Below are 27,040 nucleotides of genomic sequence, written 5' to 3' on the forward strand. Positions count from 1 at the left end.
GCAACCTGAACTTCTTCGTGTCCTGGCTTCCAAGGGCGTCTCAGACGAAGACCTCAGGACACACCCACCTCTCATTCAGACACCAGCGCTGCAGGTGCGAAATGTCTTGGTCCGTGGTTGGGGTCGCCGTGTTGAGTTTGGTCCGGGAAAAGGCGTGTGTGTTCGTCCGAGGAAGACGAAGGAATCATTCGGGGGAGGGGCGGGGACTTGCTCACCCCAGCCCTGGAGTCAGCTCCACTGCACCTGCTGACCGGGAGTGAATCGCTGACCCTGCCAGGCACTCTCTCTGCCTTTCCCATCATGAAGAAAACTTGAGGCTGCCCTCAAAACAGGAACTGCGAGCCACAAAATATAAGACGTGCCCAGCCAAGTGAAATGTCCCGTGGAGCGTCCCTGCTATCCGCAACCGCCCTTCACTGGACCCTGGCCCTTCCAGGGTGGCGCTCAGTGTCTCCGAGGGAGGTCAAGATGGTGCCACACTAAAACAATCAACTTCACTGTCAATTTTAGTATGAGCGTGTTGCCACCAAGTCAGATACATGATGGGAAGGAAGCGGAACTCTGAGCTTTGGAAGCCTTTGCCCCAGACTCAGGAACGTCTCAGAAAGGGTGCCTTGCAGGGACGAAGGCGGCTGGGCCAGCGCCCGCAGGGTGCAGGAGGCTGCGTGCTGTCCCCACGGGCATGCCCGCGCTCCAGCCCTGCTCAGTCTCTCCCGTCAACCATCAGAGAGCCGAGCTCACTGGGACACCCAAACTTAGAACCTGCTTTCTCGATTCTCCTGCTAGAAAATCCAGCTGGTGCTTGTTTACCGGGCCCGGTTGCTCGTGGGGCTCCGTGGAGATGAAGGGGACCCGACAGCCCCCCAAGGCTATGCCAGTTCAGTGCTACACAGGGGCCACCCTGCTCCGGGTGGGACAGGACACTCTGAAGCTCCAGGCCCTGCTCCCTTGCGATCGCCAGCAGCCCTGCCCTGGGTCCTGGGTTCTCAGACCCTGGGGGCAGCTGACTGCTGCTGTCAGCAGAGCCCACAGTGGGCTCACGGAGAGTGCATGCAATGAGGCCCTCAGGAACCCTCTGGAAGGTGCTGGAAGCCCTGCCCTGTGCGTCTGGACTCCTGTGTGGCTGCAGCAAGCGCAGCCTCCGTTCAGAGAGGGGCCCAGCTTCCTAGCGGCTCGCCCCCCTCCCCCCAACACACCGAGAAACTGGGCTCTTGAATTGCATTTAAGGGTTCGTGTTTGTAGCACATTGGAATGTCAGAGCTGACAGACTATTCTTATAAGTTTTTTGTAACTTCCTGCTGCAGTCATTTCTCAGTCTCCCAAGAAAATAAATCTGTGCAGGACCCAAAGTCATTGGGTCCAGGGGACCTTAGAATAGGTGGCATCTTAGCAGGACGCTTGGCAGCTGCCGTCGTAAACACCTTCAGAACATTCCGCAGGGTACGTTCCATGTCACCTCTGCTCAGGTAAGTGTGCCAAGTGTGAACTCCTTTCTGATATCTGGATGGTTCTTACCTGTCCTATCTCTGCTGGGAAACGGCCAATGTTAATACCTTAATAAGATGCATAGGAGGGTATCCGGTCTCCAGTAGACAGTAACTTCCAGGTTCAGTCAGCTATAGGCCTCGCCAAGTTTCCTGACTCCCAGAACCGTCTAAAACAAGAAATAAGTGAAGAAAGTCTCCCAGAGAAGTGAAAGAAGCCGCCGCAGCAAAGCCCCGAGCTCTCCTGCCCCCGCTGCGTGAGCTGCTCCCGGGGGCGGGACGGGAAGTAGGGAGACCCGGCTGAGGGGCCAGGAATCCGGACTCGGACTTGGGGTGGTGTGCTCGCCGGCGCAGAAACGCAGGCCTTTGGGGCTGCAGAAGCAGGTGGGGTGGGGCCCTCGGGCCCCGCTGTAGCATGGGCTGACAGCGGAGCTCAGCACTTCCCATTTTCAAGGTCATGCCTTGCTGAGGGAGACGAGGAAGGCGGGAGACTCGGGGCCCCTCGGGGTGCCCTGCTCACTGTGAGGTCCCTGCAAATGGGCAGAGAGTCATCACTGAAGGCAGGGGAATGCTTGTTCCAGAACCAAAATTAGAGATGATTCACAGACCAGACACATCAAGCTATGATGGAGCATGTCCTTACTCCCCACCAAAGTGTCTGATTTCAGCATTGGTCAAGTTATTATGCCCATTGAAAGTACATTTTCATGTCGATAAGTCCCCATGTGGCTCCTGGCTCCCTCTTCAACCTCATTTTCTTTTGCCCTTATTCCCCTTTTAAATCTCCATTCTTCTAAACACAAGTATCTTGTCATTTCTAGACCACAAAACTGAGTGTATTGAATGGTGGGCTAATAGCTTAATATCTATGTTGGTATTTATTTTCTCTATGTTACTGAATACGTGTCATTTGAAAGCAAACACTGCATGAGCTATTGCCGTGGAGTTGATTAGCTCAGAAAGTAAAGAATCTGCCTGCAATGCAGGAGACCCAGGTTCAGTCCCTGGGCCAGGAAGATTCCGTAGAGAAGGAAATGGCAACCCGTTCCCATCTTGCCTGGAAAATTCCATGAATAGAGGATCCTGTTGGGCTACAATCCATGGGGTCGCAAAGAGTCAGCCACAACTGAGTGATAGCCAGCTGTGGCATTGAACTTGACACAAGAGCAACACTGGGTGCCCACACACCCTGACCCTCTGCTGGTGGGCTGAAGGGCCCCAGTGGGGTGACGGAAGGAGGCACGGACCGGGAGCGGTTGGGAGGAGCGAGCGGTGGCCCCAGTGGGGTGACAGGAGGAGGACGGACCGGGAGCGGTTGGGAGGGGCGAGCGGTGGCCCCAGTGGGGTGAGGGAGGAGGCATGGACCGGGAGCGGTTGGGGGGGGTGAGCGGTGGCCCCAGTGGGGTGAGGGGCGAGCCGTGGCCCTTGAAGACGCACCGCGTGGGCTAATGCTTTGCCCTTGGGCTTGCAGATGATCACTCCCGGGTCCGGCTGAAATCAGAGAACAGCCACAGCAGCTCCGACTACATCAACGCCAGCCCCATCGTGAGTACCAGCCCTGCCACCCACCAAGGCTGGGGGGAGGAGTAGGCAAGCCCAGCCCTGTCAAGAGCTGATAGCCGATCTCCACCTGGTAACTAGTCTCCACCTGGTAACTACTTCCATCTGGTAATTAGTCTCCACCAGGTAACTCTCCACCCAGTAACTAGCCTCCACTTGGCAACTAGTCTCCACCTGGTGAATAGCCTCCACCTGGTAACAAGTCTCCACCAGGTAACTACTTCCATCTGGTAATTAGTCTCCATCAGGTAACTCTCCACCCAATAACTAGCCTCCACCCATTAACTAGTCTCCCCCCAGGTAAGTAGCCTCCAGTCTGTAATTAGTTTCCACCTGGTAACTAGCTGCCTCCTCCAGGTTACTAGCCTCCACAATATAACTAGCCTCCACCTGGTAACTAGCGTCCACTCTGTAACTAGTCTCCACCTAGTAACTACCATCCACCTTGTAACTAGCCTCCTCCAGGTTACCAGCCCCCACACTATAGCTAGTCTCCACTTGATAACTAACATCCACCCTGTAACTAGCCTCCACCGGGTAACTAGTCTCCACACTGTAACTACCCTCCACCCTGTAACTAGCCTCCACCTGGTAACTAGTCTCCACCTGATAACTAGCCTCCAGCTGGTAACGAGCCTCCACCTGGTAACTAGCCTCCACCCTGAAACTAGTCTCTACCTGATAACTAGCCTCTGCTGGTAACTAGTCTCCACCTAGTAACTACCATCCACCTTGTAACCAGCCTCCTCCAGGTTACCAGCCCCCACACTGTAACTAATCTCCACCTGATAACTAACATCCACCCTATAACTAGCCTCCACCTGGTAACTAGCATCCACCCTGTAACTAGTCTCTACTTGGTAACTATCCTCTACTAGATAACTAGCTTCCACCTGGTAACTAGCCTGCACCCTGAAGCTAACCTCTACCTGATAACTTGCCTGATAACTTGCCTCTACTTCCATCTGATAGCTAGCCTCCACCTGGTAACTAGCATCCACCCTGAAACTAGTCTCCATCTGATAACTAGCCTCCACTGGTAACTAGCCTCCACCTGGTAACTAGCATCCACCCTGAAACTAGTCTCTACCTGGTAACTAGTCTCCACCTGATAGCTAGTCTCCACCTGGTAACTAGCCTCCACTGATAACTAGCCTCCACCTGGTAACGAACCTCCACCCTGTAACTAGCCTCCACCTGGTAATGAGCCTCTACCCTGTAACTAGCCTCCGCTGGTAACTAGCCTCCACCTGGTAATGAATCTCCACCCTGTAACTAGCCCCCACCTGGTAATGAGCCTCTACCCTGTAACTAGTCTCCACCTGATAACTAGCCTCCACTGGTAACCAGCCTCCGCTGGTAACCAGCCTCCGCTGGTAACCAGCCTCCGCTGGTAGCGAGCCTCCACTGGCAGCGAGCCTCCACCTGGTAGCGAGCCTCCAGGAGGTTACTGGCCCCTGTCAGGTGCCAGGGCTGGTGCGCCGCCCCGGCCTGCTCTCTATTGCCCTTGTCCCCAGCGTCCGGGGCAGCGGGGGTACGGTGCAGGGCACAGGGCCTGGTCACCCCATAGCAACAGCATCCTGCGAAGTTGCTGCTGGAGCCCATGACTCTGGGGATGTCCTTATACCCCACTTGGGAGAAACAGGAAAAAACAGACCCAAACCTGGTGCATGTTGAGTGATGGAGGGCCTAGAGGTGGTGGAAACCAGGTTGGCTTCCTCTGGTTTTTCCCACGGGCAGGGTCTTCACTCCCTGGGGTGGAGGGGCCCGCAGCCGTGCCTCCCTGAGCAGCTGGTATCAGACGGGGGGCTGGGGGAGGGTCTCTGTCCTGTCCACCCTGTGGCCTGCAGGCATTCCTGGCTTCCGGAGAGTCCCCCCCACCCCCAGCCACAGCGCTATTCCGGCTGCTTCCTGCCCTGCACCCAGCGGCAGGGGCGGGCTTAGAAGGAAACTCTGGAGCGCCCCCCCCCCCAGCACAAGGGGAAGAGGGGCTGGAAGGTGGGCCTGAGGGCTGGAGTGAGTGTAGGCGGCAGGTGGTGAGATGAGCCTGCTATCTACACTCAGAGCGCCGCGTTGGCACCACCTGGACCCGCAGCAGAGCTTGGGGAGTGGGTGTGGGCTGTGTCCCCTTGGTCTCGGCGCCGGTCCTCGGGGAGGGTCAGGCCACCTCACTCAGTTCTCCAGTTGGCTTCACAGACAGGCGCGCCGGATGCAGCACGTCCTGGGGCTCTGATGACGGAGGTTCTGGGAGTGTCGGTGTCCGAGGGGGCGGGGCCGTCTCCGATTGCTGAGAGCCTCGTGCGAGCCGCCAGCCGCAGTCCCCGCTGTCCTCGGTGGCGACCCTGGCGAGACAGCTCACCGAGCAGGACCGCCGACCGCAGGCCGCTGTCACTGTGGCGGCTTCCTTCAGTGCCTCTGCTCCATACACTGTTATCATGGCGCCGATGCACCGCGGGTAGGCCCGCTTCCCGACACTTCACAGCCACACAGCGGGGGCTCCGTGCACCACGCGCTGTGAGAAGGGGTTCTGCAGTGAGCACCCCGTCTGCACCCGCCCAAGCCCAGGCCCGAGTTTCTGGGACTATATTTAAGGAGTCGCGCCTTCGCTTCTGGCCGCGTAGACATCAAATGTTGGCTCCGTGTGTGCAGAGGCCTCACTGGGGCCCTTCAGTCAGTCTTCTCAGTAAACACTCTTGGTGAGTTTGGTATTTTTCCATCAATTCTAATTCAAAAAGCCAAGCGAAAGCCCCATTGATTTCCCCATGTCTCCTCCGCTGAGGCTGGGGTTTGTGCCTGCCGGGTCTCAGTGATGGGCTGCAGAAGCGGGGAGCAGCCTTTGTCCTGTTCAGCTCCTTCCCTGGAATGAACACGTAACAGGCAGAGACATTCCTTCAAGTCTGAGAGACCGGAGTTCAGTGTGGGAGTGCCCAACTCTCCCCCTTGAATGGCGCCTGGCTTTCAGAAGTCTGGGCCACTTCAGGCTAGTTAGGACCGACGGAGGATAAGGGGCTGGAGGCCACATCACCGCCCCCTCCTCTCTGAGCTGCCCAGCCCCCCACTCCTACACCGTCCCCGTCTCTCTCCTGCGGAGATTTAGAACAGCCTCCCAGGCCCAAAGATGGGACAGGGGCACGGGTCAGAAGGTGAGGCCAGGAGGGAGATGTGACTTTTCAGTGTCTTTTTATGTTTTCCTTTTATTTTGCCCCACGATTCTTTCTGTTCATATTTGGGGTGTAAGTATGGATTAGAAGAGCTCCTCGACTCCTCTTCTCCCTGAAATGACTGACGGTCCCGTGACAACCAGCTTCCTGGCAGAGCTGAATGAGAAGCTTGCGATTAGAGCCCAAGAAGCCCCAGCTGTGCAGAACAATACTACAATAATTACACCCGTCATATTTGTACTTAGTCCTCATTAAAGTTCAGGGAAGCCATCAGTGCTAGGTAATGTGCCATCTCTGCTTTGAAATGAGAGGTCACCAGAGTCTGTGGGAATTCTGTGAGAGAAACCGTCAGCCACTCGCGAGCTCGGTCACCAGAGTCTGTGGGAGCTCTGGGAGAGAAACCGTCAGCCCCGCGCGAGCTCGGTCACTTTTGGGCGTGGACTAGGGATATTGTTACCACTATTGTGAGAGCACACACGTTCCTCACCAGGGGCAAGTCTGAACATCTCAGTGACACTTGAAATTAAACTTACTCTTCACTCCTCTGTTTATTAATAAAGGGGGAGAATTGTTTAATTTTTAAACTGAGTTCATTTAACAAATTTAAGTAGTACAAATTGACTCTTTAGAAAATACCTGCTCAGATGCACTGAACATCACAATAAATTGTCCAAATAGGGGGAACAATTCCTTGGCTTTCAGATTTATAAGCGAACATCCATATATTTATAATTATAGTTGGCATGCGTACATGCTAAGTTACTTCAGTCGTGTCTGACTCTTTGCGGCCCCCTGGACTGTAGCCCAGCAGGCTCCTCTGTCTGTGGGATTCTCCAGGCAAGAATACTGGAGCCGGTTGCCGTGCCCTCCTCCAGGGGAGCTTCCCAACCCAGGGATCAAACCCACATCTCTTATGTCTCCTGCATTGGCAGGTGAGTTCTTTACCACTGGCGCCACTTGGGAAGCCCAATTATAGTTTATATCCATTATTTTTCTTAAATCTCAACTCGTAAGGATATTAAAATAATTCAAGTTCATAAGCCACACTCTCTCCCACTGATTTTACTACAGTTTCCCAGCAAACTCTCACCGTAAGACTTGGTATCTGGAAACGTGGCTTGAAAACTCTGCCTGATAGGGTCTAGTTTTTAGAAACCATGTGTGAAATTCGCTCTGCATATTATGGAAAGCAAGTATAAGTGGTCCAGGGGCAGAACCAGCGTTGCGATAACCTGCACGCCAGCCCGCAGCCTTGCCCCAGGTCACTCTTCAAGGCTTCAGGACATGGGTGCCCTGGTCTTAACATACTGAAGGCTTAACTTTTAAGGAGAGTTTTGTTTGGAACATCAGGGAAATATTGGTACATTTTCTGATGCAGATTAGAGCTAGTCTCTCTATTATAACTCTCCTCCTACAGCTTGAACCAAATCTCTAGGGATATACCCTTCAGGCACCCTGGTCCAGGTTATGTCTTTTTTTCATATTGGCGAATAGTTGATTAATAATGCTGTCTTAGTTTAAGGTGTATGGCAGAGTGATTCAGTTAAGCATATACATGTATCTCAGTTCAGTTCAGTCGCTCAGTCCTGTCTGACTCTTTGCACCCCCATCGACTGCAGCATGCCAGGCTTCCTTGTCCATCACCAGCTCCCGGAGCCTACTCAAACTCATGTCCATTACATTGGTGATGACATCCAGCCATCTCATCCTTTGTCGTCCCCTTCTCCTCCCACCTTCAATCTTTCCCAGCATCAGGCTCTTTGCCAATGAGTCAGCTCTTCAAATCAGGTGGCCACAGTATTGGAGCTTCAGCTTCAGCATCAGTCCTTCCAATGAATATTCAGGACTGATTTCCCTTAAGGTTGACTGGTTGGACCTCTTTGCAGTCCAAGGGACTCTCAAGAGTCTTCTCCACACCACAGGTCAAAAAGCATGAATTCTTCGGTGCTCAGCTCTCTTTAGAGTCCAACTCTCTCATCCATACATGACTACTGGAAAAACCACAGCCTTGACTAGGTGGACCTTTGTTGGTAAAGTAGCGTCTCTATTCTTTTTCAAGTTCTTTTCCCATTTAGGTTACTACAGAGCACTGAGCAGAGTTCCTTGTGCCACACAGTAGGTCCGTGTCGGTTATCCAGGTGGCATCTTCATGAGACTCAACCCAAACTTTGGGGGTCTACTTTTTCTGAAAAAAAATCCCAGAATCTCAGAGCTAAAGGACCCGTAGAGACCACATCCCACTTCTCCAGCCCCTCCCACCCCATTTTACAGACACTGAGATGGAAGCCAGAGAGCCTGACTTTCCCCACGGTCCTGGCGCCTTGTGTGGCCACAGCGATCATACAGATGAAAATGTGCTACAGAGAAGTGAGGAAGAAGGGGGACGATCAGCCTTGACGTCAGCGGAAGCTGACGCTCATCCCCACCAGGAGTGCCGGTGGAGACGCCCTCACCCAGCCGCCGGGGCGGCAGCCAGCGTGCCTGCGCGAGGAGTCGTGTTCCCAGAAGCTGGCGATTCCCTCCAGTCACCACACCCACCCTGCCCTGCAGGTCTTCAGTGTGCTGAGGCTTCTGCCGTTCAGTTCAATGCTTGCTTTTCTTTCCTTCCGTCACCGCTGCACAAAACTGGACAGAGGCTGCCGTGTACAAGCAAGGCCTCATCTTTGCAACACGCACAGAACGTGCGTGGGATGAGGCGATGGCGCTTGTCCTCTGAGCGACTGTTGAGCTGGTGGCACAGGTCGCCGCGCTGTGATCATTTACTGCCTTCCGAGCGGCAGCCACGTGATACAGTCAAGGGGGAGGGGAGTGACATGGGCCACCACGCACCCCCTGCGCCCAACCCCACATCCTCCCATCTCCAGCTCGGGTTGATGGCAATGGAGTGACATGGAGACCTCTCCCCACAGGAGGCCTTATTTACCTCCTGAAACCCTGATCCGATGTTTGCTTTCAATCACATATTTCTCACTGGGAAAGCAGCTAAATGTGCTGGGTTGTACATGCGAAGGATTTTAAAATGCGTTGCTCTCTGAATTGCTTTGGGCAAAAAAGCACATTTGAAAAGGAGGTGGGGTTATACTTTTCATGCAGAACTATTTGCAAGGAAGAGACAGGGTCCCTGTAAATAGCTGTCACCCCCAACAAATGCATATTTTAAACATCAAAACTCCTTATTTCTGCCAAGCACGTTCCCACTGAAACATTTTAATTGGGGCTTTCAGCAAGAGTAACGTAATTTTACCTGTATTGTGTGTTGTTGTGAATTTCCAGTTTTAATTACGAATCACTAAATTAGATGCACAGAAAGCGTTTTTTCCCGCCCCCCCCCCTTAGCTAGCGTCACGTTGCTGCGCTGATGGAGTGACTCGCGTCTGTTCTCCTGTGCTCTTTCCCGCTCTCGTGGTGCACATAATTATAAGGCGCACTGGGGGCGTCCTTTCAGACTGACAGCCGTGGGCTCTGAAAGTGCTGACGGGCAGGCGACACCGGATGCATGTTAAAGGGGACACGAGCCCTTCTCAGACCCAGACTCGGAGGGGCCTTCAGGTGCCCCGGGGCTCCCAGCCGACATCCTCACGTGTCACCGTTGACTCGTGCGTGGTTGCACCTTTCTTGTTTTCGCCATGTTGGAAAATGAGTTCTTAACAAGTACCTTTAAATTTGGAGCGTTTTAACTCTTTCATCAAACCCTGGTGTCAAAACAGTAAAAACCAGTGCTGGATGGAAAGAATAAAGGAGGCTGTATGTCTGATAAGTGAACGGTCGCCTGACACCCAGCGGAGACCCGCCTGCTCTCTTCTGGGGGGTGTCTCTGTGGTTCCCAAGGCGGGGCAGGGAGGACGTCCTGCTGACACCTCGCCTGGCCCCTCCCTCGTCCTCTTGGGACACCAGCGTGAGAGGGAGAACACCGTCTGATTTAATCCGATTTGCTGCTCCAGGCTTTGTTCTCATGTTTTTTCCCTGCTTAGTCTTGGAATTAACTGTTCTAATGAAGGTCTTTTAAGCCAGACTTCCTCTCTCGGAGCCAGCAGGCAGATCGACAGCCAGGAAGCTCACCGCTGCATTCTCCTTTGTTTGTTTGTTTTCAGTCCTTGTCTGGCGAGGTGGAAAGAGAATATGAAATGAGCTGCTGGAAGTCTGGGCCCGTCCCCAGCCAGTGCCTGCTGGGCTGGCTCTCGGACCCGAGTGGCTCGGCTGGGCCCTTTCAGGGTGCAGAGCAGCACAGCAGCACGGGAGGGGTTTGCCCCATCCTGGGAGGCAGAAGGCACTGTTGCTGGGCCCCTCCAGGTCCGAGCGATGCCCGCCCTCTGCCCAGCCCAATGCCCGCAGTGCCAGCCTCGGCCGCATCACTTTTGAGCCCTGTGTGTGGCAGTGGTGCCCATGGAGGCCGCGCACACCAGTGGAACACCTCCGCAGTCACAGTCGTCGCGGGCTTGTCGCCACGTGGGTGACCTGGGCGGCTTCCCTGCCTCCCCTCGGCCCCGCTTCACGCGGCCCCTACCTGGCTGATGCCCTGGCGTCTGGTCTCTGGCTGGCCTCCACTCTACTGATGCGGCTCAGTTACTGTGTCAGAAGCACGTTCAGCCCCATCACCAGGCTCCAGGCAGAGGGTCCCCAGGCCCCCCTAAACTCCAGGCATCAGGCCCCCCTAAACTCCAAACATCAGGCCCCCGTAAACTCCAGGCACCAGGCCCCCCTAAACTCCAGGCACCAGTCCCCAGGCCCCAATCCCCAGGCCCCACCTAAACTCCAGGCACCAGGTCCCTAGGCCCCCCTAAACTCCAGGCACCAGCCCCCAGGCCCCGCTAAACTCCAGGCACTGGCCCCCAGGCCCCTCTAGAATCCTGGGGGATGTTAGGTCAGGAGGGGTCTGGCAGGGGCCAAGGGGTTTCCGGCCTCCACAGAGGTGGTGTGTGTCGGGCCTGGGAGCTGTCAGCGCAGGACTCAGGGCCCCGGCTCTCCCCAGCCCTGCCTTTCCCGAGTTCATCTTCCTCCTGTGCTCTTGTCTCTGCAGATGGACCACGACCCCAGGAAGCCCGCGTACATCGCCACCCAAGGACCCCTGCCCTCGACTGTGGCTGACTTCTGGCAGGTGACTCTTTTTAAATTAAATTTTGTTCTGAGTCTAACAGCTTAATAAATTGATCATGAGTAATGCCTTGGACAGAGAAGGCAATGGCACCCCACTCCAATACTCTTGCCTGGAGAATCCCAGGGACGGGGGAGCCTGGTGGGCTGCCGTCTGTGGGGTCGCACAGAGTCGGACACGACTGACGCGACTCGGCAGCAGCAGCAGCAGCAGCATTGCCGTGGATTCAGTTAAGCCGACCCCGATTTGCTTACAGGTGCTCATCACACGTTCCTTGGTCTCAGAATTTACATGAGCTCGTTCATATTTTTATGATCAACCTTCTCTTCCAAAGCTTGAGTATGAAACTTCCCTTTGAGACATTAAGTCCTTGAAGACTCTTGCTTGTTGAGCTGCTCCAGCCCCTTTATCTTGTGAAACATGATGGAATGACGCACGCAAATTGTTGCGTTTCCGTCAGATGTGTCTCTTATCGATGGTTTTAATCCTATGAAGGGCAGAAAGTGGTGTTCCGATTATAGTCTCTCTCCTTGTGGACTCTCTGTAGTAATGCATTGGAGCAGCCAGGCTGGTCTCTTTTCATCCAGCAAACACTGCACACTCGGATCAGGCCCGGGCGCTGGGGACGCTGGCCAGTGAGAGGAGAGCCAGGGGCCAGTGGGGCCTCGCCTCCGCACCCCGGTCTCCCTGCCCACCGTCCAGCAGGCGGCAGAGCTCTGGGGGCACACGGGGTCCCGCCACTGCCTGGCGGTTGAAACAGGGCCCTACTGTGAGTCGGGCCCACGGGCGTCCCAGGACTGGCAGAGTGCACCCTGAGGACAAGATGAGGGAGGCATGGCCTCTGGGTTGGCAGGTGATGGGCGGGAGCAGCGTGAGGGCCACAGGGCCAGCCTGTCGGGGTCCGGTGGCCGCGCCACCTCTAACCCAGAGGGACCTGCTGAAGTTGGCAGAGCCCACGTTCCCCGCTTCCTGTGCCCCGAGGGCTGAGTCTCCTCATCACACCTGCTGAGAGGTCGTGCACCCCGGGAGGACCAGGCAGCCGGCTCTGGCCTGGACCCGAGGGGCCTCCCCACCCCATGCAGAGCTGTCCCCCTGAGCCATGAGCCCACCCATCCCAGCCTGCCTGCGGAGCGCTGCTGGAATTCCATGGAGGGTGTGCTCGGTCACCTTCCTGCTGCCCCCCAGGCTCCGTGCTCAGACAGAAAGAACACAGAAAGCCCCGAGTCGTGTGGCAGAACAAGGGACCAGCGGAACTGCACGGTCACGGCGTCTCCCAGTCAGCCTCAGCCCGCCATCCCAGCACGTTTGTGCAGGAGTGCCTCGGAGGGGTGGTGTCACTTCTACCAGCTTCAGGCCCCGGTCGCAACTGCCTGTAGGCGAAGCTTCTTTTGCCAACAGAAGCACAAGTTCCTAAGGCCGTGTCGGCACTCACACAGTCATCACTTGCGTCCGTGGACTGCCTACCCTGGGGCAGGCCCTGTGGTGGGGTTTGTATATTTTGACCCCTAGACTGCGTTCTACGAGACTCACAGTTCGTACTCTGCCCCGGTTCACGTGGTTGGCACATGGGGCCGATGGTATACTTTTCTTGCTGCTTGTTCTGAGCAGTTGCCATTGTTGGGGGCCAGTCATTGTGCCAGCATTTGTAAAACATGGGATGTCCTAGAGCTTTTATGGAGGTCTGATATTAAGGAGCATTCTTGAAAGGAAAGGAAACATCTCTGAATGCTGCGACTGGAGAAGACTATTCCAGTGAGATGCAGTGCAAGACACTGAGAGGCACCCCGGTCAGCACTTCCCAAACCTCCGGGAAGCGCTGGGTCCCTCGAGGCGGCAGTGGACGCTGGCCACTCGGCCGCCCTCCCAGGCCGTCGCAGGCCCGTCAGCTCGTCACAGCTCCCGAGACACCCTGCAGCAAAAGGACCTCCCTGACTGTGTCCCCACAGTGCCCTTGAGCCAGAGGCGTGGTCTCCACACCAAGCCTCCGGTCCGGTTGCAGGGAGAACACAACGGAGAGGTGCTGGCCTCGGACAGGGGGTGTCTTAGCACCTGCTTCTTGGCACAGTCACACGGGCTGGACTGGGCTCTAGAGTGTATATTCTAGAAATGGCATCTAGCAAGCATGACTCCTGATTAACCACCCAAGGCCACAGGCTCGAAATTCCAGGTTCCCTTCACTGCCTTGGGCTCTACAGAAAGTGCGTGGAGAAGAACGCCTGCCTTTAAACTTCTTGCAGAAGACAGAGCCTCTCAAAAACCATGGTGAAGTGGAAGTTCCTTTAAGAATAAAACCTGCTTTGAAGCATAAGAAGTTTTCTGTTGGAAAGACAATACGTTCTGAGTGAGAGTTCATGTCTGGATTTATGCCTTCCCCAATAGTTCAGCGGAGAAGGCACTGGCACCCCACTCCAGCACTCCTGCCTGGAGAATCCCAGGGACGGAGGGGCCTGGTGGGCTGCAATCCATGGTGTTGCCAGGAGTCAGACACGACTGACTTCAGTTTCACTTTTCACTTTCATGCATTGGAGAAGGAAATGGCAACCCACTCCAGTGTTCTTGCCTGGAGAATCCCAGGGACAGGGGAGCCTGGTGGGCTGCCGTCTGTGGGGTTGCACAGAGTTGGACACGACTGAAGCGACTCAGCAGCAGCAGTAGTTCAGCAAGTAAAGAACCTGCCTGCGGTGCACAAGACACAGGAGACGTGGTTTGATCCGTGGTCGGGAAGATCCCCTGGAGAAGGAAATAGCATTCACTCCAGGATTCTTGCCTGGAGAATCCCAGGGACAGAGGAGTCGGGTGGGCTACAGTCCAATGCGTTGCAAATTGTTGGACATGACTGAGCAACTAAGCACAGCACACATGGCCTTTGACAGGGTTGGACACAGGAACTCAGCACCCGTAACAGAAAATATTGAAGCATCTTCCTTTCATTTGAGCTCTGGGGTGCTGCCCCGAGCCCTTCCCCGGAAGATCTCACGGGGTTTGTCCGCGGTGAGAGGCCCTGGTCCGCGGTGAGAGGTCCTGCAGGAGAGGTCCTGCAGCGTGGGTGGTGTGGGCAGTGCAGAGCCCAGGCCGGGAGGGCAACACAGCGGGGTGTTCCTCCACCGGCTTCCAAACGAGGCCGCGTTCACAGGCTCCATGGACGTGGGTCTGGGGGACATTATTCTACCCAATAGGATGCCAAGGAGGAAAACGGACACGGAGCCCCAGACGGCAGCGGGGGCTGGCGGGCAGAGGACGCCGGCAAAGCAGAGACGCCCGGGGCCGTCAGCAGGGGGCACACGAGGTGGGCGCCGCAGGCCCAGGATGAGGGGCGACACCCAGAGGAGGGGCTGGAGGAGGCTCTGTCTTCACGCAAGCGTGGCGCTTCCAGAACATTACATTGTGGGTGTGACCCAGCGGCAGCCCACACTGCAGTCACCTCAAGGCGGGGTCTCCCGCCCCAGCCAGGCCCTTCCCTCCCGACCCTGCACCCCCTCGGGCTCTGCCAGGACGCAGCGCCACTCGCCCTCCAGCAACTAGAATTCTTTCTCTGAATTCACACCTCATGTTCTAAGAATTTGATTCCAAAACCAAATGCACATAAGACCCACAACCTTCCTGTAGAGATGTGTTCTGATATGTGAGGACAGCCCGGGTATTCCTGGGCCTGAAGTGCCTGCTCTGAGAGGAGTCAGCCAGCATCCAAGTCCATGAAGGGGAGGCAACAGTTATTGAGCACTTACTGTATGCTGGACCCTGGGCAGGCACAGGGGGATGTGACCTCACCTGACGACCTGGGATGAAGCTATCACGAGTGCGTGATCCCCAAAGGCACTCCTGCAAGACGGGAGGTGGCTAGTGGTCGGAGGGTCAGGGAGTTGGTGTTTGATGGCACAGAGTCTCAGTCTGGGGAGATGGGAGGGCTCTAGGGGCGGTGGTGGTGGATGTCCTGAGTGCTCTTGAACTATATACTCTAAGCCCATCAAGACGCTGTTTTTACGTTACGTACACTTTGCTAGAATAAAAGAAAGTCAGGACCCCGATCCAGCAGAGCACTGAGGCCCAGGGCCCCACACGGCCCGCCCGACCCCCACAGCAGCTGCACAGGTGTCAGACCTGACCCCCTGATCAGACCCGACCCCCGTGATCAGGCCTGACCCCGTGATCAGACTCGACCCCTGAGATCAGACCTGACCCCCTGATCAGACTCAACCCCCGAGATCAGGCCCAACTCCCATGATCAAAGCCGATCCCCAAGGTCAGACCCCACCCCCGAAATGAGACCCGACCCCTGTGATCAGACTTGACCCCATGATCAGACCCCACCCTGTGGTCCACAGCGCTTCTTCCTGCCCCACAGGCTGTGAAGTGAGGGGGCAGTGGGTGGGCAGGTGAGTCTCTGTAGAGGAGAGAGAGGCCATTGGTGGTCGGGACACTGTGCTCAGGGCCAGCCCCTGCTGGGGGGACCTCAGGGTGCGTCCTCTCCAGGCACAGAGGGCGTGCACCACCCCCTCCAGCTGTGCACGCGTGCAAGGCTAGAGCCAGGCTAGATCGGGGTGAGGACTTCCCTGGGGGCTGTGGTTTCCACACGGGGAGAAGGGCAGGCCTGCCACCTGCCGGGGGCCAGGCTCACACATGAGCACCGGGCAACTGGGAGCCTGGGGGCAGCTTTCTCAGAGAACAGCGCCTTGGGGCTGTGAGCAGGGAGGACGAGTCCCGGGCACAGGCACTGAGCCGCCCGGTCCGGCATCACCCACCCATCCTAGAGCTGCTCCGGCCCCCAGTCCACCAGGCCCCTCGCCACCGTCCAAGGAGCCCTGTCTGCCATCCCCCCTGTATTTTCGGACCACAGTGTGGTCAGCTGGTTCAGGCGCATGAGCACTGTCCACGCATGTGGACCCTGCCGCCGGCAGAGCGGTGCCTGAGCTCAGCCCGGCGCCTCTCGGGGCTGGGACTGGTGGCCGGCCCTGCTCACCGGGAGCTGAGGGGCAGGGAAGACACGCTAGGATTTCCAGCCTTGCCCTCCCTGCTTGGCAGGCTTTTTGGTGACTTTCAGATGATGCAGTCAGAGGCTGGGGAGCTGGGCCTCGACCCCCAGGTACAGGCGCTGAAGGCAGCTGGAATTCAGCTGGTGCCCAATTAGTACGAACACTTACTAACATTTTACCAAGAAAAAGTCCACCTGTTGCTTTCTGTTTCCCACTTTCTGCAAGCATGTTCCACTAGAAGTCTTCAATGGGGCAATGTACTTCCTTTTCCAAGCAGTGGGGCTTGGTTTACCTGAAGAACTTAAGCTCCTCAGCACTCATTAGTCACCGCTCTTAGGATGGACAAGGAGAGACCCGAGTGGAGGGCTGTGGGAGGTCCCAAGAACCTAAGCATTCTCCTTCAGGAGCTTCTGATGAGCACGGCAATGATGAGCTCCATGACTGACCACTGCACCCGGGCAGTGGTGGGTCCAGCAGACAGGGAGCCGAGAGGCGGCAGCCCCTGCCCCCACCTCTGGCAGGTCAGCTAAGGGTGACCCCTTTATAGCGAGTACCACCAAGCCCCCAGGAGCCAAGCCTGGAGCAGTCAGAGGTGGTCCTTGCAGACACCCAGCACCCCCCAGTCTGCAGGACGCCCGGTCAAATCATACCCACTGGCTCAGAGACCACGACACATCAGGGCTCATGGCTTCTGGTGGTCCTACGAGGCGGGACACAGAGTAGGAGGAGGTCCCCAGTCCCTGTCCCCCATGATGCCCACGCAGTCACTTCCTCTGTTCATCCTACACAAGCCCTGGGCAACGAGTGATGGGAGAGGAGCTTGCAGAGGTGCCGGTTCTGGAATATTAAGAGGCTGTGGGTGGAGCAATGGACTCAGGGGCCCTGTTAACTTACAGACTGATTGATTCTAAAGCACATTATCTAATTGGCTGTCCAGTTGCTCAGTCATGTCCGCTCTTTGCAACCCCATGGACTACAGCACGCCAGGCTTCCCTGTCCTTCACCGTCTCCCAGGGTTTGTTCAAACTCATGTCCATCGAGTCAGTGATGCCATCCAACCATCTCATCCTCTGTCGTCTCCTTCTCCTGCCTTCAGTCTTTCCCAGCATCAGGGTCTTTTCCAGTTAGTCGGCTCTTTGCATCAGGTGGCCAAAGTATTGGAGCTTCAGCTTTAACCTCAGTCCGTCCGATGAATATTTAGGACTGATTTCCTTTAGGATTGACTGGTTGGATCTCCTTGTAGTCCAAGGGACTCTCAAGAGTCTTCTCCAGCAACACAGCTTGAAAGCATCCATTCTTTGGGTCCCAACCTTCTTTGTGGTCCAGGTCTCACATCCATACACAAAACCATAGCTATACAGACTTTTGTCAGCAAAGTAATGTCTCTGCTTTTGAATATGCTGTCTAGGTTGGTCATAGCTTTTCTTCCAAGGAGCAAGCATCTTTTAATTTCATGGCTGCAGTCACCATCTGCAGTGATTTTGGAGCCCAAGAGAAGAAAGTCTGCCACTGTTTCCATCATTTCCCCGTCTATTTTCCGTGAAATGATGGGACCAGATGCCATGATCTTCGTTTTCTGAATGTTGAGCTTTAAGCCAACTATTTCACTCTCCTCTTTCACTTTCATCCAGAGGCTCCTTAGTTCCACTTCACTTTCTGCCATAAGGGTGGTGTCATCTGCGTATCCGAGGTTATCGATATTTCTCCTGGCAATCTTGATTCCAGCTTGTGCTTCATCCAGCCTGGCATTTCGAATGATGTACTCTGCATATAAGTTAAATAAGCAGGATTATCTGATTAAATTAAAGGACTACAGGAATTGAGGACAGTGAGTTTCCTGAGAAAAACCTGATCTTTTGTTTCCGTGTTTTAACGTCAGAAGCATTTTAACCACAGGCCCTAGATTTTCCAGGATGTTTTTCTTCAAACATTCACTCTGATTGAATTTTCTGCACATGAGTTCACAAACCTTTGCAGATAAAAGGGAACTTCTGTCAGGTCATCTTACATCAAGGCGGGATTTGGGAGCCTCTGTGCCCTGTGTGGCTGGGCATGGTGCGCCTCGCACCCGGCTCTGCGTGTGTCCTGCCACCAGGCACGTGGGTCAGAGCTCAGGCTCGCGTGGAAAACACAGCCTGGGCCTTGATTTTTACGGCCCTCAGCCGAAAACACCCTGCTTTCATTTGTGATATCAGTTCCCTCATCCGTCCTTCTTCTTCCTTTCTTTCTTTTTTCTTTGACTTTTTCTTCTTCTTTCTCCTCCTCCTTCTCACAAGCAGATCTGATGCAGCCACGTCAGGTCCTGGTTTTGAAACGATGACAGCTTGAGGGCGCTTTTACCCAAGAAGCCAACGTGTGTGTTAGGTGTGAAACGTGAGCACAGCCCAGGGGCGGTAAGCGCTTCTCCGTGACAACACACCCGGGCTCAGGCAACTTCCCACACAGTCGAGTGCCTGGCAGATACCTCTGCGGCAGCTGCCTGAGGTTCAGGTGAATGGGCAGCTTGGTTTGCGCGTGGCCTCGCTGTGGAAATGCTTGAGCGGCACACACGAGCCGCCTCGCCTCTGCTCAAAGAGAAGCAGGCCGTTCTGTCTTTGCAAAAGGACGCATGCTGGATTCCAGTGAATGAGCACGTGTTTCTATGCAGATGGTTCTCCTTCCTGCCTAGGCACAAACACTGCTGGTGGGAAAGCACCCAGAGGGGCCTGCTACAGTTTATCAGCATCGGGACTGACTTGAGCTCAGGTCAGACTCTTCTTAAGGTTTATTTATCTGCTTCTTTATTTCTGGATGCTCCAGGTCTTCGTTGCCTCCCTCAGGCTTTCTCTGGTTGTGACGAGCAAGGACCACCCTCTAGTGTGGGGCACAGGCTCATCACTGTGGCGACTTCCCTCGTTGCAGAGCGCAGGCTCAGTAGCTGCGGCGCACGAGCTTAGTGGCCCCGTGGCATGTGGGGTCCTCTGGACCAGGGATTGATCGCGTGTCCCCTGGGTTGGCAGGCTGACTGTTAACCACAGGGAAGCCCTGGGTCCAATCTTAATGTCTGTGAGACTCCCTCCTCCCTGCTCAGCCCTTCCTGGGGGTCAGGATTAAGTATTGGCTTTGCTCCCATTACTTCGGGGTTTTATCTGCGAAAGAGGCCCATGCTGACGGCTTTGTTTGCAGAGAAACAAACCACGTGGGTTTGTGTTATGAGTCCTGCATGGAGACATAAGAAGACTTCATCACCTTCGTTCACATTTAGCCGGATTGCCACCTGCCTCACTCACAGCTTGACTCAGGGACAGTGACTGTGTGGCTGAAGCAGACCAGAGGCTGGGAAAACTTCAGGGCACACTTCTCAGGACCGTCCTCTGGACAGGGCGAGAAAGGGACTGGGGGTCTACTCTGCAGAAGGTGCTCAGACACTGCTGTTTTCTCTTCTTTAATCGATTACAGAGTGCGTGGTTCCAGCTGATTGACATAAAATGTATTCTCAGACCTCTTTGTCAGCATCCTCACTGCCAGGCTTAAGCTGATCTCTCCTCCACCTATGAAAAGACGTTGGCAGCGGAAATGAATCGTGCGTCAGGGATGGAGGGGCACATTCGGCCTGCTCTGGAGAAAAGCTGTCTCCACTTCACGTAGCAACTGCTGCAGCAGGCATGCAAACAGCACATGGGCTTTCCAGAGGCACGTGTCTGCACCGAACAGGTCCTGGGAGGACTCTGCCAGGCCAGCCTTTGATAGCGTTTTCTTTGAGTTCTCTTTTCAGAGAGGCAGTCAAATGGTCTCTTTTTAAAATATCTATTGTTTCCAGCTAAGCATCAACTATGACAAAGCCTGGCGCCAGATGCCTTGGAAGTAGAGCTGGCAGCCGGACAGGCTACCGTCTTCAAGGAGCTGACAGTCTGGTGGAAGAGAGCCGTGCCCACACAGGTGAGAGCAGAGCAAGGTGGAGGGGCTTCACAGGACATGCGGGGAAGGGGGGACGCGTGCCCCGGAGGGACCAGAGCTCCTCACAGAGCCCGTGGCCCCGGGCTTGACCTGTCCGCACGGACCGCCTGCCTTTAATCAGGCCTTGTGCACTCCGAAGGAGTTTCTTTTTTCGCTAAACACTTGGTACTCAAGAAAGACTTCGGGTGAAGAAAATCTACAGTTTCCTTCCATCTGGTGTAATCCGATGAATAAAAGAAGGTTCGAACGGACGTTTCCCGACTCCTGTGGATGATTTGGGGGCTGGCATAGAGGCTGGGCCTCGGTGAGTGTGTTCATTTCCTGCACTGCTGTGACAGATTTCCATCAACGGAGCGGCCAGGAGCTGCAGAAGCGTGCTCCCTCTCAATTCCGGAGGCCGAGTCCAGCCCTGGTGCGGGCAGGGCTGTTCTCCCAGCCCTGAAGCACCGAGACAAGGCTCCTTCCTGCTCGCAGGGCCCGTGTGTCCCAGCTGCATCTCTACAGCGCCATCCTTGCGTTCACCTGGCATCTCCCCCCTTTGTGCTCAATTAGGCCCCACCCTGATGCATCAGAACCTCGTCTTCTTATCCCAGTGACATCTGCAGAGACACTCTTTGCAAATCAGGCCGCAGTCATCGGTGGCAGGGGTTACGACGTCAGCGTGTCATTTCAGGGACAAAGTCCAGCCCACAGCCAAGAGCACCACGGCGCCTCTTCTTTAACCAACAGTTGGTAAACTTGCTGTTACTGTCTAGTTGCTCAGCTGTGTCTGACTCTGTGACCCCATGGACTGTGACTCACCAGGCCCCTCTATCATGGGCGTCTCCAGGCCAGAATCCTGGAGTGGGTCACCATTTCCTCCTCCAGGGGACCTTCCCGACCCAGGGATTGAACCCACCTGTCCTGCGTCTCCGCACTGCAGGCAGACTCTTTACCGCTGATCCGCCTGGGAAGCTCACTTGTTTGGATGAAACAGCCGCCAAAGTGTGTGTTCCGCAGCACGCGCGCCCGAGGTCGGAACTGCTGCGTGTTAGCCTCTCCGCGCACCCAGGTCTGATGGCCATGAACGGGCTCGGCTGTGCCAGCTGTGTTACCATCACGTGCCCCTTCCCTGGGTGGCCTCTGAGTGCCACAGAGGGGCTGGGGGTGCGGGTTGTCGCTGGTGTGTTCTATGACAGCCCAGGACCCCTGAGGCGGCGCTCCTGGTTAAGAACCTGCCAGCCAGTGCAGGAGACGTAGGTGTGGGTTCAGTCCCTGGGTTGGGAAGGGTCCCCTGGGGAAGGGAATGGCAGCCCACTCCGGTATTCTTGCCTGGAGAATCCCATGGGCAGAGGGGCCTGGTGGGCTCCAGTCCATGGAGTCACCCAGAGTCAGACACGACTGAGCGTCTGAGCGCAGCCCAGGACCCCTGAGCTGCCGCCCCGACTCCCGTGACACGCCCGCTAGTGAAGCAGTGATTGTCGCCACCGGGGCCCCGTTGCTCCCCGCCACCGCGTGCCAGGTGACAGCATGCGTTCAGGGTGGCCTTCCACGGTCGGTGCCGTGCGTCTGAGGAGACACTCAGGAGAAGGGGGCATTTCTGGTTGTTCTCCAAGCACAGCACCGGGAGGGACCTGTCCTTGGGATCCCCACCTGAGATCATGTTTCAGCCGACCCAGGACCGGCAGTGCCTGCCTCCTGTTTGGGAGAAGGAACCCACTTTTTGCCGGTGAAAGCTGTTACAGCCTGATCCCGCTCCCCGCGCCGTGGCCTTGGGTGTCCTGACCTGTGTTAGGTCCCCAGTAAACGTGCCACGTGCTCCGGGAGATGACACTGTGCTGTCTGAGCCCTAACCAAATGGGAAGTGTAGACAGGGCCGTTTCTGGTATCAACCATCCGCTCCTTGGCTCAGCAAAGCCGCTGCTTCAGAGGACCACAGCAGGATCAGGGAGGACTCAGGCGGCTGCCTGCTTCCTTGAAGAGAGCGCTGGAGGTATCTCAAAGACTGGGCACAGAAGTCGTGCCTTACTCTTGCCGGGCACCACCCTGTGAAACTGACCCGGAAAGAGTGCGATCTCCTGTCCAGAAACGGACCCTACTTGACCGGGACTTTCACCAGACCCTGTGTTCCCTCCAAAACCCACCGTGGATTCCCTGGCGTGCCCTGAAGTCCAGCCCTGTGAGCAGGGCACCACGGTGGGTGGTGAGCAGGGAGTGGGCGCCCGAGCGGGTGAGACAGCTTCGATTTAGTCAGTCTCTGCTTCCACACAGTGACCTAAAAAGAAGTATTATCCCCTGGGGTGCTTTTGGAGTTGTTGGTCTAAATTGTTTCTTTTGGACTCACTCTCAACCACGCCTTCAGAGAGGCCCGAGCTTCCCCGGACGGAGGGAACCTCGGTGGGGAGGGCTTCCTGATTCCACACTCGGGGGTACAGCAGAGCCTCGGTGATTAGTTTATGGCCCGGATCATTGTATTTTTATTACGCTCATAAAACCTGTGTTTCTCCTCATTTTCCTAATGGCTTCAGTGAGCTTCTGTACCTTCTCCAGGCACATTAAACCGCAGCGTGCAAGAAGGGCTGATTAGGGCCAGTCTGGGAGCTGGCGAAGCTCAGACCAGGGCGTCCGCCTTGATTGTTGGATTTGCGCTGAAGAAGAGGGGAGCGTGTGGGCTTGAGTGTAATTCATGTTTGTGTGGGCTTTTTTGTAAACATTGCAGCAAGTCCCATTAAATTCTACCGCGGATGATACACCATGAGGGGCCTTAAGAATCTTAGCTGTTTCTATCACAGGGGTGGGGGTGATACCACCCCCACCAATTTAAAAGAGACACCAGTATTAAAAGAGACAGCATCGCACACACGTCTGACTTTCAGAATATAATTTAAAGGGGAACTCAGTACCAAGAACATGAAAGCATTTTATATCTGAGTTATGTGGATTTTATACACTACAAGATCTTAATCAGATTGTTAAATCTATGCTTTAAAGAAATGGAAGCTCTGATACCAACTTCACATCTAGATGCAGTTGTTTGTAAAGACTTCTGAGAAGTTAGCGTAACCCAGCACAGGGGACACGGAGACTTTGTCCCTGCACTTAATGTGCCAGCAGGTCCTCAGGCTGCTCGGGGATCCCTTAGAGTCAGTGAGTTGAGCGACTGAGCTCCAAGTCCACGGCCGCTGACTTTGACACGTGTCTGAAAAGGAGTCGAGTTTGAGGGCCTGTGTGTCTTCACGGGTCTGGTGTTCAAATGCGGGTCCGTTTGCTTGCGCGTTCTGGAGCTGGTGTAGGGGCTGCAGTGGATGGCCGTCAGTTCAGGATGCCCTCTCCTTCGGGCAGAGCTGCTGTATTTTGGTAGAAGTGGGCACGCACTCTCTGTAACGCACGTGGGCAGGAATCTTCCAGAGTCGGCTTCGGGTGCGATGGCAGCTCCACAAAGCAGACTGCTTCTCTGGTCCCATGGTGGTGACGAGCATACAAACGTGCCCGTGATTTCCCCCGTGTCCCTCGGGGCAGCGGCGTGTCCGAGCCGGCAGGCTGCCTGCCTGGGGCCCAGCACCCGATGCCCAGTGGCCTGTTTGTGGCATGTCAGAGACCAGCAGGGAGGACCCGAGGCTGAGCGGAGCAGGGAACCTAAGGGGTGTTAAGGCGTGGAACGGGCTTACTGCATCCTGTTTGCAATGTCTCCTGGAGCGTGCAGACTGGGCCCATGTACTCAGCTGCAAAGGCAGAGCTCACCACCTAAGGATCCAGTTTCCCGGGGACGGGGCCGCGTGCGCTGTGCATCTGGGGCGCTGACTCCGCGTGTGGCGGGGCTCGGCGCCTCACCAGTTTCCCAGGACGGGGCCACGTGCGCCGTGTGTCTGGGGCGCTGACTCCGCACATGGCGGGGCTCGGCGCCTCACCAGTTTCCCGGGGACAGGGCCGCGTGCACCGTGCATCTGGGGCGCTGACTCGCGTGTGGCGGGGCTCGGCGCCTCATCAGTTTCCCGGGGACGGGGCCGCGTGCGCCGTGTGTCTGGGGCGCTGACTCCGCACATGGCGGGGCTCGGCGCCTCACCAGTTTCCCAGGACGGGGCCGCGTGCACCGTGCATCTGGGGCGCTACTCCACGTGTGGCGGGGCTCGGCGCCTCACCAGTTTCCCAGGGACGGGGCCGCGTGCGCCGTGTGTCTGGGCGCTGCTCCCACTGCCTCGCCCCCCCCCCCCCCCCCGTCTCCCCCCACGGTGCCCCGCCTCCCGTCCCGACGCCGGTGGTGTGTCTGGGGCGCTGACTCCGCGCGTAGCGGGGCTCGGCGCCTCACCCGCCTCTCGGTCCGCAGATGGTGTGGGAGAGCGGCTGCGTGGTTGTCGTCATGCTGACCCCCCTCTCGGAGAATGGCGTCCGGCAGTGCTACCACTACTGGCCCGACGAGGGCTCCAACCTCTACCACATCTACGAGGTACTTCCCAGGGCGCCCGCCGGGCCGTGGGCAGGGGGCCGTGGCAGCTGGGGACGGGCCCGTCCTGGGCAGACACCGGGCCGCCGTCCCTGGAAGCCCCAGGAGGTTTGCCCAGCCCTACGGTCAGCAGACCCTGCAGACAGCCGTGCTACAGGAACTCTGCCAGGAAGGGCGTGGTTTCCATTTTTAAATTCCAAGAATCCAAATTCGGACAGAAAGCACCCAAGAGAGGACTCACGGGGGCCTGTTTTTGGGAAGCGGCCCCTGCTGACCCTGGCCCATAGCGCCCACTCGGCCTTTTGACTCGCGGGTCCCCTGCTGGCCAGCTCGTTTCCTTGGCTGGCTTTTTGCCCACATCAAGAAGGAAGTAAATAACCTTGGGCAGTTAAACCAATGCAGAGTGTGCCCTTCGACTTTGCTTCCCATTAAAATTCGTCAGAACACCAGAGTCCCTCAAGAGGGTTCACCTCAGACGCCTGCCTGGATGTTCCCCTCTAAGCTGGTCATGCTTTTGGGGTCCCCGCCTGGGCTCCCAGCGCTCAGAGCCTGGCAGCGTCTATACGAACCTTTCGGTTTTGGCTTTCTGCTTCTGGGTGGGGCCTCTCTTAGGAAAGGCCAGTGAGGATAGAGCCCCGTTTGAGTTTTTGTCCGAAAGTGTAATTTTTTTCTGGTGTTTTTTCTTGGAGGTTTATATGGCTTGGAAAAGACAGAAAGTGCACTCGTTCTGATTGTAACGCATTTTTCCCAATAATTTGACTATTTTGCCCCTGAGTGGCATGTAGAAAAAGAAGCACAAAGTGACCTTTTGCATAAACCGTGTTGAACTTGGAAAGCTGGACAGGCCCCCGGCCTGCCGCGTGCAGTCTGCCCTCAGGGCCCCCAGCCCGCTCCCCACAAAGTGGCTCCATGCTCGGGGAGCCGGGCCCCAGCCAACGCGCTCTCTGCCTGCCCCCGCCCTGTCCGCTCCCCCTACCCAGGTGCATCTGGTCTCTGAGCACATCTGGTGCGAGGATTTCCTCGTGAGGAGCTTCTACCTGAAGAACCTGCAGACGAACGAGACCCGCACGGTGACTCAGTTCCACTTCCTGAGCTGGTATGACCAGGGGGTGCCTTCCTCCACCAGGTCCCTCCTGGATTTCCGAAGGTAAGACCCGCGGCCCGCCAGCGGGGTAGCGCACTCGGGTTGCCCGCGGAGAGAGGGGACGTCTGGGTCCGAGGGGCTGTTTGCTGTAAGACGTGCCGTCTGTCTTATGCTTGTATGTCACAGGTACATCCGTGTTATCTGCAGTGGAGGGGGGGAGACTGTGGTAACTCACATGTTGGTTGTAAGGCGTCTGTAGCTTTAGAGGTGTTAGATGCTAGTGGGGCTGGGTATCTTAGAATTGTGGAAAGGTGGTCATGGTTATCAATAAGATTCTTCACGTAGGGAAGAATTCCTGGGGTTCTTATTTCACAAGGTATGGATGAATACAGCCCAGAGTTTTGGCTACTCGGCTGCTTAGAGATGGTGGTGAGGATGAGGCCCAGATGACTAGCTAATGGGTGACCTTGGATGAAACGCCTGGCTTGGGGTCACACATAACCCTCTATCTGTGGTGCAGTTTCGAAACTGACTGTTTCAAACATCTAGAAAGAGAATGAAGATGTTGAGGGCCACCCAGAACCATACTCTACGCTCCCTGGAACCTCTGAGTGGAAGTAGGCTTCCAGTAAATCTTCAAAACGAGAAATTGGAGAGTCAAGACAAAACACTCTGTAACGCACTTGAATTGCACGTGGTCAGAAACTGACTTGTGTCTGAACGGTTCACAGACACGTAACTCCTGGGAAGTCAGAATGGCGACTGCTGTTGTCGTCAACGGGGGGTTTCGAGTGTAAAGCTGGGTTTCTTGAATTTGGGGCACAGATTCTGAAGGTTACTTTGATACTGCTTCTCTTCCTTTTAGTCCACTTTGGAGAAACAAAACAGGGCTTGTTTCCTTTTTTTTATTAGATAATCCTTTGTATCAAATAGCACGTGAAACAGCTCCCGGAGAGACACTTGTTTGGCGTCACACCCGTCACCCTCAGTCCGTCCCCAGGGAGGCAGGGGGTGCATGGCACACACCCAGACGTGCCCCCTGCCCCCACCCATCCCAATTGCCTGGTCATTTTTTACGTTTTCTTAATACAAATTTATTTCTGAAAACCTTGCTTAGAGCCCATTTCCTGATAGAATCTTCAAAAAGCAGTCAGTACTGGCAGAATGGGTGCAGCTGCACAGACGGCCACCCCTGCGCTCCGACCGGGGTACTTGCTCATATGTGCATATGGGTGTGTTTCCAGCTCCATATCCGTGTGTGGAATCGGACAATCCACAACCCACCCTCTGTGTGTGCAGTCCGTCAGGAAGACAGATCGGATTCCCCCGCTTC

General features: G+C 55.8%; 1 protein-coding gene across 1 annotated transcript in view; it reads left to right on the forward strand.

The window, feature by feature from the left end:
- Window positions 1-27,040, forward strand: part of PTPRN2 (protein tyrosine phosphatase, receptor type N2) — a 546,252-nt gene that overhangs the window by 496,612 nt on the left and 22,600 nt on the right. Inside the window, exons 20-23 of the mRNA XM_018047462.1 lie at window positions 2,956-3,029; window positions 11,223-11,300; window positions 24,507-24,626; window positions 25,604-25,770. Of these exons, the coding sequence (XP_017902951.1) occupies window positions 2,956-3,029; window positions 11,223-11,300; window positions 24,507-24,626; window positions 25,604-25,770 (439 nt within the window). The remainder of the gene's footprint in view (window positions 1-2,955; window positions 3,030-11,222; window positions 11,301-24,506; window positions 24,627-25,603; window positions 25,771-27,040) is intronic.

This window comes from Capra hircus, chromosome 4, assembly GCF_001704415.2.
Source record: "Capra hircus breed San Clemente chromosome 4, ASM170441v1, whole genome shotgun sequence".
In the NCBI taxonomy this organism is placed as follows: domain Eukaryota; kingdom Metazoa; phylum Chordata; class Mammalia; order Artiodactyla; family Bovidae; genus Capra; species Capra hircus.